This window comes from Syngnathus typhle, linkage group LG1, assembly GCF_033458585.1.
Source record: "Syngnathus typhle isolate RoL2023-S1 ecotype Sweden linkage group LG1, RoL_Styp_1.0, whole genome shotgun sequence".
NCBI classification, from domain to species: Eukaryota; Metazoa; Chordata; class Actinopteri; order Syngnathiformes; family Syngnathidae; genus Syngnathus; species Syngnathus typhle.
Genome location: NC_083738.1, coordinates 4,024,845 through 4,037,886, shown reverse-complemented (window position 1 = coordinate 4,037,886; position 13,042 = coordinate 4,024,845). Strand labels below are relative to the sequence as shown.

The 13,042-nt window shown below is 42.1% G+C and overlaps 1 protein-coding gene across 1 annotated transcript in view; it reads right to left on the bottom strand.

The window, feature by feature from the left end:
- Positions 1 to 13,042, bottom strand: part of rnf103 (ring finger protein 103) — an 89,170-nt gene that overhangs the window by 53,705 nt on the left and 22,423 nt on the right. The window contains exons 5-6 of the mRNA XM_061287439.1: positions 12,873 to 13,005; positions 8,999 to 9,085 (exon numbers count right to left, since the gene is read on the bottom strand). Coding sequence (XP_061143423.1) covers positions 8,999 to 9,085; positions 12,873 to 13,005 — 220 coding nt within the window. The remainder of the gene's footprint in view (positions 1 to 8,998; positions 9,086 to 12,872; positions 13,006 to 13,042) is intronic.

The window sequence follows — 13,042 nt, the reverse complement described above, 5'->3', positions numbered from 1 at the left end:
AAAAAATGTAAAAGTTAGAGCAAATGTTGAATCCCCATAGAGAATGAATGGGTAAATAAAAAAAAGCAATTGCGCCAAAATCTTTCTAAATTTGGAACTAAACAAAAAAAACGGCCTCAGGAGGTTCACTTTTGGGGTAAAAATGTTGAAACGCGTTAAATCAGACAAAAAACGAAAAAGTTAGCGCAAATGTAGCTATTTGGGCCACTCAGTGTTAAAATAAGGTCACTTCCGGTTTGATTCGGGTCACTTCCGGTCTAGTTTGGGTCACTTCCGGTTTATTTGGGTCACTTCCGGTTTAAAACAGGTCACTTCCGGTTAAGCTGAGGTCACTTCCGGTTTATTTGGGGTCATTTCCGGTCTAAAAAGGTCACTTCCGGTTCATTTGGGGTCACTTCCGGTTTGATTTGGGGTCACTTCCGGTTTATTTGGGGTCATTTCCGGTCTAAAAAGGTCACTTCCGGTTCATTTGGGGTCACTTCCGGTTTGATTTGGGGTCACTTCCGGTTTACCAGAGGTCACTTCCGGTCTATTTGGGGTCACTTCCGGTCTATTTGGGGTCACTTCCGGTTTATTTGGGTCACTTCCGGTTTAATTTGGGTCACTTCCGGTTCGTCTGAGGTCACTTCCGGTTTATTAGGGGTCATTTCCGGTCTAAAAAGGTCACTTCCGGTACATTTGGGGTCACTTCCGGTTTGATTTGGGGTCACTTCCGGTTTACCTGAGGTCACTTCCGGTCTATTTGGGGTCACTTTCGGTTTGATTTGGGGCACTTCCGGTTCATTCTGGGTTCATTGGTGGCACTTCAGGGTCATCCAAGATGGCCGCCACACTGGAATTGGGGGTCAAGGGTTGAATTGTGTAAGCATAGTGGAAGTGGGGGTGAATGGGAGTGAATGTGGTAAGCATAAGATGAATAAAGGGAATAAATGTGGAATGGGTTGAATCGGTCGAAAAATGTAGAAATTAGAGTGGAAAAACGAAATTTTGGAGAATTTGGTTGAATTTCAAATGTGAAAGTTCGGAATTTTTGGTAAGTGGGAAGTTGTGGAATAGGTAGGCAAAAGATGAACAGTTGAAAGTTGGAATGGGTTGAATCGGTTGAAAAATGTAGAAATTAGAGTGGAAAAACTGAATTTTGGAGAATTTTGGTTGAATTTCAAATTTGAAAATTTGGAATTTTTGGTAAGTGGGAAGTTGTGGAATAGGTAGGCAAAAGATGAACAGTTGAAAGTTGGAATGGGTTGAATCGGTTGAAAAATGTAGAAATTAGAGTAGAAAAACAGAATTTGAGAGAATTTTGGTTGAATTTCAAATTTGAAAATTTGGAATTTTTGGTAAGTGGGAAGTTGTGGAATAGGTAGGCAAAAGATGAACAGTTGAAAGTTGGAATGGGTTGAATCGGTTGAAAAATGTAGAAGTTAGAGGTGAAAAACGAAATTTTGTGAAATGTGGAATGTGCCATTAAGAATGGATGGGGAAAAATTTGTCGGAATTTTGGGAATTTTGCGGAATCGGAAAATTTTCGGAATGAGAAAAATACAAGCGCTCATGTCGTGAATATTTGGAATACGTGAAAAGTGGAATGGAGTGAATCGGATGAATTTTGTGGAAGAAGAAGCGGGACAAAAAAGTGGCGGGAATAAAATAGAATAATAATAATAACTAGAATTTTGCAATTTCTGGAGAAATTGCGTGTGAAGGCGAAATGTATGAATAACTTTTTCGGGGAATGCTGCCGAACGATGTTGAAACGTGTTGAATTACTTGAGAAATGTAGAATATTTGGAGAATTTGTGGTGAATTTCAAAATTGAAAGTTTGGAATATTTGATAAGTGGGAAGTTGTGGAATAGGTAGGCAAAAGATGAACAGTTGAAAGTTGGAATGGGTTGAATCGGTAGAAAAATGTAGAAGTTAGAGTAGAAAAACGAAATTTTGGAGAATTTGGTTGAATTTTAAATTTGGAATTGTTGGTAAGTGGGAAGTTGTGGAATAGGTAGGCAAAAGATGAACAGTTGAAAGTTGGAACGGGTTGAATCAGTTAAAAAATGTAGAAGTTAGAGCAAATGTTGAATCCCCATAGAGAATGAATGGGAAAATAAAAAAAAGCAATTGCGCCAAAATCTTTCTAAATTTGGAACAAAACCAAAAAAAACGGCCTCAGGAGGTTCACTTTTGGGGTAAAAATGTTGAAACGGGTTAAATCGGACAAAAAACGAAGACGTTAGCGCAAATGTAGCCATTTGGGGCACTTAGTGTTGAAATAAGGTCACTTCCGGCTTGATTCGGGTCATTTCCGGTGTAATTTGGGTCACTTCCGGTTTATTTGGGTCACTTCCGGTTTAAAATCGGTCACTTCCGGTTTAGCTGAGGTCACTTCCGGTTTATTTTGGGTCATTTCCGGTCTAAAAAGGTCACTTCCGGTTCATTTGGGGTCACTTCCGGTTTGATTTGGGGTCACTTCCGGTTTACCAGAGGTCACTTCCGGTCTATTTGGGGTCACTTCCGGTCTATTTGGGGTCACTTCCGGTTTATTTGGGTCACTTCCGGTTTAAAACAGGTCACTTCCGGTCTAGCTGAGGTCACTTCCGGTTTATTTGGGGTCATTTCCGGTCTAAAAAGGTAACTTCCGGTTCATTTTGGGTCACTTCCGGTTTGATTTGGGGTCACTTCCGGTTTACCTGAGGTCACTTCCGGTCTATTTGGGGTCACTTCCGGTCTATTTGGGGTCACTTCCGGTTTATTTGGGTCACTTCCGGTTTAATTTGGGTCACTTCCGGTTCGTCTGAGGTCACTTCCGGTTTATTAGGGGTCATTTCCGGTCTAAAAAGGCCACTTCCGGTACATTTGGGGTCACTTCCGGTTTGATTTGGGGTCACTTCCGGTTTACCTGAGGTCACTTCCGGTCTATTTGGGGTCACTTTCGGTTTGATCTGGGGCACTTCCGGTTCATTTTGGGTTCATTGGGGGCACTTGAGGGTCAATCCAAGATGGCCGCCACACTGGAATTGGGGGTCAAGGGTTGAATGTGTAGGCGTAGTGGAAGTGGGGGTGAATGGGAGTGAATGTGGGAAGCATAAGGTGAATGCATTTGGAATGGGTTGAATCGGTTGAAAAATGTAGAAATTAGAGTGGAATAACGGAATTTGAGAGAATTTTGGTTGAATTTCAAATTTGAGAATTTGGAATTTTTGGTAAGTGGGAAGTTGTGGAATAGGTAGGCAAAAGATGAACAGTTGAAAGTTGGAATGGGTTGAATCGGTTGAAAAATGTAGAAGTTAGAGGTGAAACACGAAATTTTGTGAAATGTGGAATGTGCCATTAAGAATGGATGGGGAAAAATTTGTCGGAATTTTGGGAATCTTGCGGAATCGGAAAATTTTCGGAATGAGAAAAATACAAGCGCTCATGTCGTGAATATTTGGAATACGTGAAAAGTGGAATGGAGTGAATCGGATGAATTTTGTGGAAGAAGAAGCGGGACAAAAAAGTGGCGGGAATAAAATAGAATAATAATAATAATAATAATAATAATAAAGTAAATGGAGTAGAATAACATATGTGTGAAGGCCTTCGCCTTCACACAACTAGAATTTTGCAATTTCTGGAGAAATTGCGTGTGAAGGCGAAATGTATGAATAACTTTTTCGGGGAATGCTGCCGAACGATGTTGAAACGTGTTGAATTACTTGAGAAATGTAGAATATTTGGAGAATTTGTAGTGAATTTCAAAATCGAAAGTTTGGAATATTTGGTAAGTGGGAAGTTGTGGAATAGGTAGGCAAAAGATGAACAGTTGAAAGTTGGAATGGGTTGAATCGGTTGAAAAATGTAGAAATTAGAGTAGAAAAACGAAATTTTGGAGAATTTGGTTGAATTTCAAATTTCGAATTTTTGGTAAGTGGGAAGTTGTGGAATAGGTAGGCAAAAGATGTACAGTTGAAAGTTGGAACGGGTTGAATCAGTTAAAAAATGTAGAAGTTAGAGCAAATGTTGAATCCCCATAGAGAATGAATGGGAAAATAAAAAAAAACAATTGCGCCAAAATCTTTCTAAATTTGGAACAAAACAAAAAAAAACGGCCTCAGGAGGTTCACTTTTGGGGTAAAAATGTTGAAACGGGTTAAATCGGACAAAAAACGAAGACGTTAGCGCAAATGTAGCTATTTGGGGCACTTAGTGTTGAAATAAGGCCACTTCCGGTTTTATTCGGGTCACTCCCGGTCTAATTTGGGTCACTTCCGGTTTATTTGGGACACTTCCGGTTTAACATAGGTCACTTCCGGTTTACCTGAGGTCACTTCCGGTTTATTTGGGGTCACTTCCGGTCTAAAAAGGTCACTTCCGGTTCATTTGGGGTCACTTCCGGTTTGATTTGGGGTCACTTCCGGTTTACCAGAGGTCACTTCCGGTCTATTTGGGGTCACATCCGGTCTATTTGGGGTCACTTCCGGTTTATTTGGGTCACTTCCGGTTTAATTTGGGTCACTTCCGGTTCGTCTGAGGTCACTTCCGGTTTATTAGAATCATTTCCGGTCTAAAAAGGTCACTTCCGGTACATTTGGGGTCATTTCCGGTTTGATTTGGGGTCACTTCCGGTTTACCAGAGGTCACTTCCGGTCTATTTGGGGTCACTTCCGGTCTATATGGGGTCACTTCCGGTTTATTTGGGTCTCTTCCGGTTTAATTTGGGTCACTTCCGGTTCGTCTGAGGTCACTTCCGGTTTATTAGGGGTCATTTCCGGTCTAAAAAGGTCACTTCTGGTACATTTGGGGTCACTTCCGGTTTGATTTGGGGTCACTTCCGGTTTACCTGAGGTCACTTCCGGTCTATTTGGGGTCACTTTCGGTTTGATTTGGGGCACTTCCGGTTCATTCTGGGTTCATTGGGGGCACTTTAGGGTCAATCCAAGATGGCCGCCACACTGGAATTGGGGGTCAAGGGTTGAATGTGTAAGCGTAGTGGAAGTGGGGGTGAATGGGAGTGAATGTGGGAAGCATAAGGTGAATACATTTGGAATGGGTTGAATCGGTCGAAAAATGTAGAAATTAGAGTAGAAAAACGGAATTTTAGAGAATTTTGGTTGAATTTCAAATTTGAAAATGTGGAATTTTTGGTAAGTGGGAAGTTGTGGAATAGGTAGGCAAAAGATGAACAGTTGAAAGTTGGAATGGGTTGAATCGGTTGAAAAATGTAGAAATTAGAGTCGAAAAACGGAATTTTGGAGATTTTTGGTTGAATTTCAAATTTGAAAATTTGGAATTTTGGGTAAGTGGGAAGTTGTGGAATAGGTAGGCAAAAGATGAACAGTTGAAAGTTGGAACGGGTTGAATCGGTTGAAAAATGTAGAAATTAGAGTGGAATAACGGAATTTGAGAGAATTTTGGTTGAATTTCAAATTTGAAAATTTGGAATTTTTGGTAAGTGGGAAGTTGTGGAATAGGTAGGCAAAAGATGAACAGTTGAAAGTTGGAATGGGTTGAATCGGTTGAAAAATGTAGAAGTTAGAGGTGAAAAACGAAATTTTGTGAAATGTCGAATGTGCCATTAAGAATGGATGGGGAAAAATTTGTCGGAATTTTGGGAATTTTGCGGAATCGGAAAATTTTCGGAACGAGAAAAATGGAAGCGCTCATCGCGTGAATATTTGGAATACGTGGAAAGTGGAATGGAGTGAATCGGATGAATTATGTGGAAGATGAAAGTGGACAAAAAAGTGTGGAGAATAAAAGAGAATAATAATAATAACTAGAATTTTGCAATTTCTGGAGAAATTGCGTGTGAAGGCGAAATGTATGAATAACTTTTTCGGGGAATGCTGCCGAACGATGTTGAAACGTGTTGAATTACTTGAGAAATGTAGAATATTTGGAGAATTTGTGGTGAATTTCAAAATTGAAAGTTTGGAATATTTTGTAAGTGGGAAGTTGTGGAATAGGTAGGCAAAAGATGAACAGTTGAAAGTTGGAATGGGTTGAATCGGTTGAAAAATGTAGAAATTAGAGTAGAAAAACGAAATTTTGGAGAATTTGGTTGAATTTCGAATTTGGAATTTTTGGTAAGTGGGAAGTTGTGGAATAGGTAGGCAAAAGATGTACAGTTGAAAGTTGAAACGGGTTAAATCAGACAAAAAACGAAAAAGTTAGCGCAAATGTAGCTATTTGGGCCACTCAGTGTTGAAATAAGGTCACTTCCGGTTTGATTCGGGTCACTTCCGGTCTAGTTTGGGTCACTTCCGGTTTATTTGGGTCACTTCCGGTTTAAAACAGGTCACTTCCGGTTTAGCTGAGGTCACTTCCGGTTTATTTGGGGTCATTTCCGGTCTAAATAGGTCACTTCCGGTTCATTTGGGGTCACTTCCGGTTTGATTTGGGGTCACTTCCGGTGTACCAGAGGTCACTTCCGGTCTATTTGGGGTCACTTCCGGTTTATTTGGGTCACTTCCGGTTTAATTTGGGTCACTTCCGGTTCGTCTGAGGTCACTTCCGGTTTATTAGGGGTCATTTCCGGTCTAAAAAGGTCACTTCCGGTACATTTGGGGTCACTTCCGGTTTGATTTGGGGTCACTTCCGGTTTACCTGAGGTCACTTCCGGTCTATTTGGGGTCACTTTCGGTTTGATTTGGGGCACTTCCGGTTCATTTTGGGTTCATTGGGGGCACTTGAGGGTCAATCCAAGATGGCCGCCACACTGGGATTGGGGGTCAAGGGTTGAATGTTTAAGCGTAGTGGAAGTGGGGGTGAATGGGAGTGAATGTGGGAAGCATAAGGTGAATGCATTTGGAATGGGTTGAATCGGTCGAAAAATGTAGAAATGAGAAGGGAAAAGGGAATTGAGTGTAAATTTCAAAATAAAAGATGTGAAGTTTTTGGTAAGTGGGAAGTTGTGGAATAGGTAGAAAAATGATGAACAGTTGAAAATTGGAATGGGTTGAATCGGTTGAAAAATGTAGAAATGAGAAGGGAAAAGGGAATTGGGTGTGAATTTCAAAATAAAAGATGTGAAGTTTTTGGTAAGTGGGAAGTTGTGGAATAGGTAGAAAAATGATGAACAGTTGAAAGTTGGAATGGGTTGAATCGGTTGAAAAATGTAGAAATGAGAAGGGAAAAAGGAATTGGGTGTGAATTTCAAAATAAAAGATGTGAAGTTTTTTGGGAAGTTGTGGAATAGGTAGAAAAATGATGAACAGTTGAAAGTTGGAATGGGTTGAATCGGTTGAAAAATGTAGAAATTAGAGTACAAAAACGGAATTTGAGAGAATTTTGGTTGAATTTCAAAATAAAAGATGAAGTTTTTGGTAAGTGGGAAGTTGTGGAATAGGTAGAAAAATGATGAACAGTTTAAAGTTGGAATGGGTTGAATCGGTTGAAAAATGTAGAAATGAGAAGGGAAAAGGAAATTGGGTGTGAATTTCAAAATAAAAGATGTGAAGTTTTTGGTAAGTGGGAAGTTGTGGAATAGGTAGAAAAATGATGAACAGTTGAAAGTTGGAATGGGTTGAATCGGTTGAAAAATGTAGAAATGAGAAGGGAAAAGGAATTGGGTGTGAATTTCAAAATAAAAGATGTGAAGCTTTTGGTAAGTGGGAAGTTGTGGAATCGGTAGAAAAATGATGAACAGTTGAAAGTTGGAATGGGTTGAATCGGTTGAAAAATGTAGAAATTAGAGTAGAAAAACGAAATTTTAGAGAATTTTGGTTGAATTTCAAAATAAAAGATGTGAAGTTTTTGGTAAGTGGGACGTTGTGGAATAGGTAGGCAAAAGATGAACAGTTGAAAGTTGGAACGAGTTGAATCGGTTGAAAAATGTAGAAGTTAGAGGTGAAAAACGAAATTTTGTGAAAATTTGTCGGAATTTTTAACGTGAAAACGAGAAATTTTCGAATTTGGGAATTTTGGGAATGTCGAGAATCCTTCCGAATGTGATTAGAATGTGCTGAATGATGTGAATTTCAAATTGGAACGACGTAAATGTGAAATGTCGAACGTGCCATTAAGAATGAATGGGGAAAAATTTGTCGGAATTTGGGGAATTTTGCGGAAACGGAAAATTTTCGGAACGAGAAAAATGGAAGCGCTCATCGCGTGAATATTTGGAATACGTGAAAAGTGGAATGGAGTGAATCGGATGAATTATGCGGAAGATGAAACTGGACAAAAAAGTGTGGAGAATAAAAGAGAATAATAATAATAATAATAATAGAGAATGGTGTAGAATAACATAAGTGTGAAGGCCTTCGCCTTCACACAATAATAATAGAGAATGGTGTAGAATAACATATGTGTGAAGGCCTTCGCCTTCACACAATAAAGTAAATGGAGTAGAATAACATATGTGTGAAGGCCTTCGCCTTCACACAATAATAATAATAGAGAATGGTGTAGAATAACATAAGTGTGAAGGCCTCCGCCTTCACACAATAATAGAGAATGGTGTAGAATAACATATGTGTGAAGGCCTTCGCCTTCACACAATAATAATAGAGAATGGTGTAGAATAACATATGTGTGAAGGCCTTCGCCTTCACACAATAATAATAGAGAATGGTGTAGAATAACATATGTGTGAAGGCCTTCGCCTTCACACAATAAAGTAAATGGAGTAGAATAACATATGTGTGAAGGCCTTCGCCTTCACACAATAATAATAAAGTAAATGGAGTAGAATAACATATGTGTGAAGGCCATCGCCTTCACACAATAATAATAATAATAATAAAGTAAATGGAGTAGAATAACATATGTGTGAAGGCCTTCGCCTTCACACAATAAAGTGAATGGAGTAGAATAACATAAGTGTGAAGGCCTTCGCCTTCACACAATAATAAAGTAAATGGAGTAGAATAACATATGTGTGAAGGCCTTCGCCTTCACACAATAAAGTGAATGGAGTAGAATAACATAAGTGTGAAGGCCTTCGCCTTCACACAATTAGAAGTGTGTTGCCAGGCTATGAATGCACAATGAGTGTTTTTGCAGAATATACATTTTCCTACCAGAAATGGAAGCCAGGACACCAACAGGATGGAATTGTAGGTCCCAAGCGTTCGGATTAAAACAACAAACCGTTTCACTGTTGCTCCCTGCCGATAAAAAAAAAAAAATCACCATTAATATACAGCTCAAACTCAACGCGCATAGTCAAACGGTGTTGCAAATAAAGATAATGTATTATTTCCTCTCCCCAAACTTTAGTGACTATTCATTTCACTTGCGCAGCCTAAATGCCCAAATAAACAAATTGCTTCTGTGCTCTCTGCTGACCATACATTCGGTTGTATGATGTGTAGAGTTTGCAGGGATGAGAATGGCATATGTGAAAAAACACTGAAAAGCAGGCCCAAACCATGATGCTGCCACCACCATGTTTGACAGTGGGGATGGTGTGTTCAGGGTGATGAGCTGGGTTGCTTTTACGCCAAACATATCGTTTTGCATTGTGGCCAAAAAGTTCGATTTTGGTTTCATCTGACCAGAGCACCTTCTTCCACATGTTTGGTGTGTCTCCCAGGTGGCTTGTGGCAAACTTTAAACGAGACTTTTTATGGATATCTTTGAGGAATGGCTTTCTTCTTCCCACTCTTCTATAAAGGCCAGATTTGTGCAGTGCACGACTGATTGTTGTCCTATGGACAGACTCTCCCACCTCAGCTGTAGTTATCTGCAGTTCATCCAGAGTGATCATGGGCCTCTTGGCTGCATCTCTGATCAGTCTTCTTCTTGTTTGAAATGAAAGTTTGGAGGGACGGCCAGGTCTTGGTAGATTTGCAGTGGTCTGATACTCCTTCCATTTCAATATAATTGCTTGGGAAATCTTTTTGTATCCAAATCCGGCTTTAAACTTCTCCACAACAGTATCTCGGACCTGCCTGGTGTGTTCCTTTGTCTTCATGGTTCTCTCTGCGCTTTAAACAGAACCCTGAGACTATCAAAGAGCAGGTGCATTTATACGGAGACTTGATTACAGACAGGTGCATTCTATTTATCATCATCAGTCATTTAGGACAACATTGGATCATTCAAAGATCCTCACTGAACTTCTGGAGTGAGTTTGCTGCACTGAAAGTAAAGGGGCCGATAAATATTGCACCCCCACTTTTCAGTTTTTTATTTGTTAAAATTTTTTAAATTATCCAATAAATTTTGTTCCACTTCACGATTGTGTCCCACTTGTTGATTCTCGAAAAAATTTTAAAATTGTTATCTTTATGGTTGAAGCCTGAAATGTGGCGAAATGTTGAAAGGTTCAAGGGGGCCAAATACTTTCGCAAGGCACTGTATATTCATATACTCTGTAGTGGTATGCAAGCACTGATCGCCACTGGCGGAGTTCGTGATCATTAGGTGCCGTCCTTTTTACCTGCCAAGGGAATTTACCGCGATTCTGCTAGTCGCGGTTTACATCCCGCCTTCCAACATCGAAGGCGACAGGATCGCGGCTCTTAGTGAACTGTACCAGGCTGTCAGTGAACAACAGACAGCGCACCCTGACGGTTTCACCATCTTCGCTGGGGATTTTAATCGTGCTAACCTGAAGTCTGTTTTTTCGAGGCTTCACCAGCATGTTAATTTTCCTACGCGTGGCGACAGCTTCCTGGACCTGGTCTACTCTTCGCATAAAGGAGCTTTCAAAGCCGCCACCCTCCCCCATCTTGGACTTTCTGACCATATCACTGTTATGCTTTTGCCCGCATACAGTCAAATGGTGAGAGCGTCCAGGCCAGTTCGCAAGCAGGTACGGGTGTGGCCTGAGGGTGCCTCTGATGCACTGCATCCGTAAGGCGGCGGGCCATGACAACATCCCGGGTCGAGCGCTGAAGGACTGCGCTGGTGAGCTGACGGATGTCTTCACAGACATCTTTAACACTTCCCTGCAGCAGGCCATCGTCCCGTCGTGTTTCAAAGCTGCCACCATCGTACCTGTGCCGAAGAAACCTGCTCCGTCCTGCTTCAATGACTACCGCCCCGTGGCACTTACGCCCATCATCATGAAGTGCTTTGAGCGGCTTGTCATGGAGCACATCCGATCCGTTCTCCCCCCCACCATTGACCCCTTCCAGTTTGCGTACCGAGCCAAACGGTCCTCTGAGGATGCCATCTGCTCTGCCCTCCACTCGGCCCTCACCCACCTGGAGAGAAGGGACTCGTATGTGAGATTGCTGTTTGTGGACTTCAGTTCTGCCTTCAACACCATTGTGCCACAACGCCTCATCAGCAAACTTGACACGCTGGGCCTCAGTACCTACCTCTGCAACTAGCTACTGGACTTCCTCTGCCAGAGGCCACAGGTAGTACGTGTTGGCGACAAAATCTCCGCCAGCATCACGCTGAGCACGGGGGCCCCCCAAGGCTGCGTGCTCAGTCCGCTGCTCTTCACCCTCCTGACGCATGACTGCACTGCAACCTACAGCGACAACCGTATAGTGAAGTTTGCTGACGACACGACTCTGGTGGGTCTCATCACCGAGGGAGACGAGACTCAATACAGGCTGGAGGTTGACCTTCTGACCACGTGGTGCAGGGACAACAACCTCCTGCTGAACGTCGACAAGACCAGGGAGATTGTTGTGGACTTCCGGAAGGGTCACACCCAATACCTGCCGCTGACCATCGACGGTGCTGTGGTGGAGAGCGTGAGCAGCGCCAAGTTCCTGGGGTTGCACATCAGTGAGGATCTCTCCTGGTCCACCAACACCGCATCACTGGCAAAGAAAGCCCAGCGCCGCCTGTACTTCCTGCGGAAACTCAGGCGAGCGCTCGTCCGGCCGTCATGACTACATTTTACCGCGGCATCATTGAGAGCGTCCTCTCCAGCTGTATTGCTGTTTGGGGTGGCGGCTGCACTGACTACAACTTGAAGGCCCTGCAGCGCATAGTGAACACGGCTGGTAAGATTATTGGTGCTTCGCTCCCCTCCTTGAAGGACATTTGCACCTCCCATCTCACCCGCAAGGCGACCACGATTGTGAGTGATGTGAGTCTGCGCTCCCGCACCACCAGACTCTCAAACAGCTTCATACTCCAGGCTGTTAGGATCCTGAACTCGCTTCCCCGTTCTGCGTAGCGTCCTGTACTTTTACTGTCTGTATGCACACTGGCTCTTATTTGTTGTGTTATCTGTTTATTTATTATTTCTTATTACTCTTATTATTTATTGTTTGTGTCTTCTTGTTTTTATATTGCGTCGTTTACTTGTATGTCTATCGTGTAATATGTCTTGTCACCGTGGGATAGAGAAAACGTAATTTCGATCTCTTTGTGTGTCTCGGCATGTGAAGAAGTTGACAATAAAGCAGACTTTGATATATATATATATATATATATATATATATATATATATATATATATATACACACACACACACATATATATATGTGCGTGTGTGTGTGTGTGTGTATATGTATATATACATATGAGGCGGCTCGTTGACGCACTGGGTAGCACGTCCGCCTCACAGTTAGGAGGGTGCGGGTTCGATTCCACCTCCAGCCCTCCCTGTGTGGAGTTAGCATGTTCTCCCCTGGCCCGCGTGGGTTTTCTCCGGGCACTCCGGATTCCTCCCACATCCCAAAAACAATCTTGGTAGGCTGATTGAACACTCGCCTAGGTGTGACTGCGAGTGCGAATGGTTGTTTGTCTCTGTGTCCCCTGGCATTGGCTGGCAACCGGTTCAGGGTGTCCCCCGCCTACTGCCCGATGACGCTGGGATAGGCTCCAGCACACCCGCGGGGACTAAGCGTTTCAGAAAATGGATATATACGTATATAGAGTTTGTGTGTAGGCCTTTGTAATTAATCTCTCACTTGATCAAGAGTAAATCATACATTCAATGGTATTTAAATCACACTACTCAAGTGAAGCAAAGTTTACCTGTGTAATGAAGAGATCCATCCATGCCAAAAGGTTGATCAGGACAAGACTGAGTACAAAAAGGTCATTGACTTCTGGTTGGACTGATCGCAGGAAGGTGTCCATGGCCGCTACAGACAAAAATTCACCAGTACTGCAGAGAACAGAACAAGCGCAAAAAAACAAAAGCA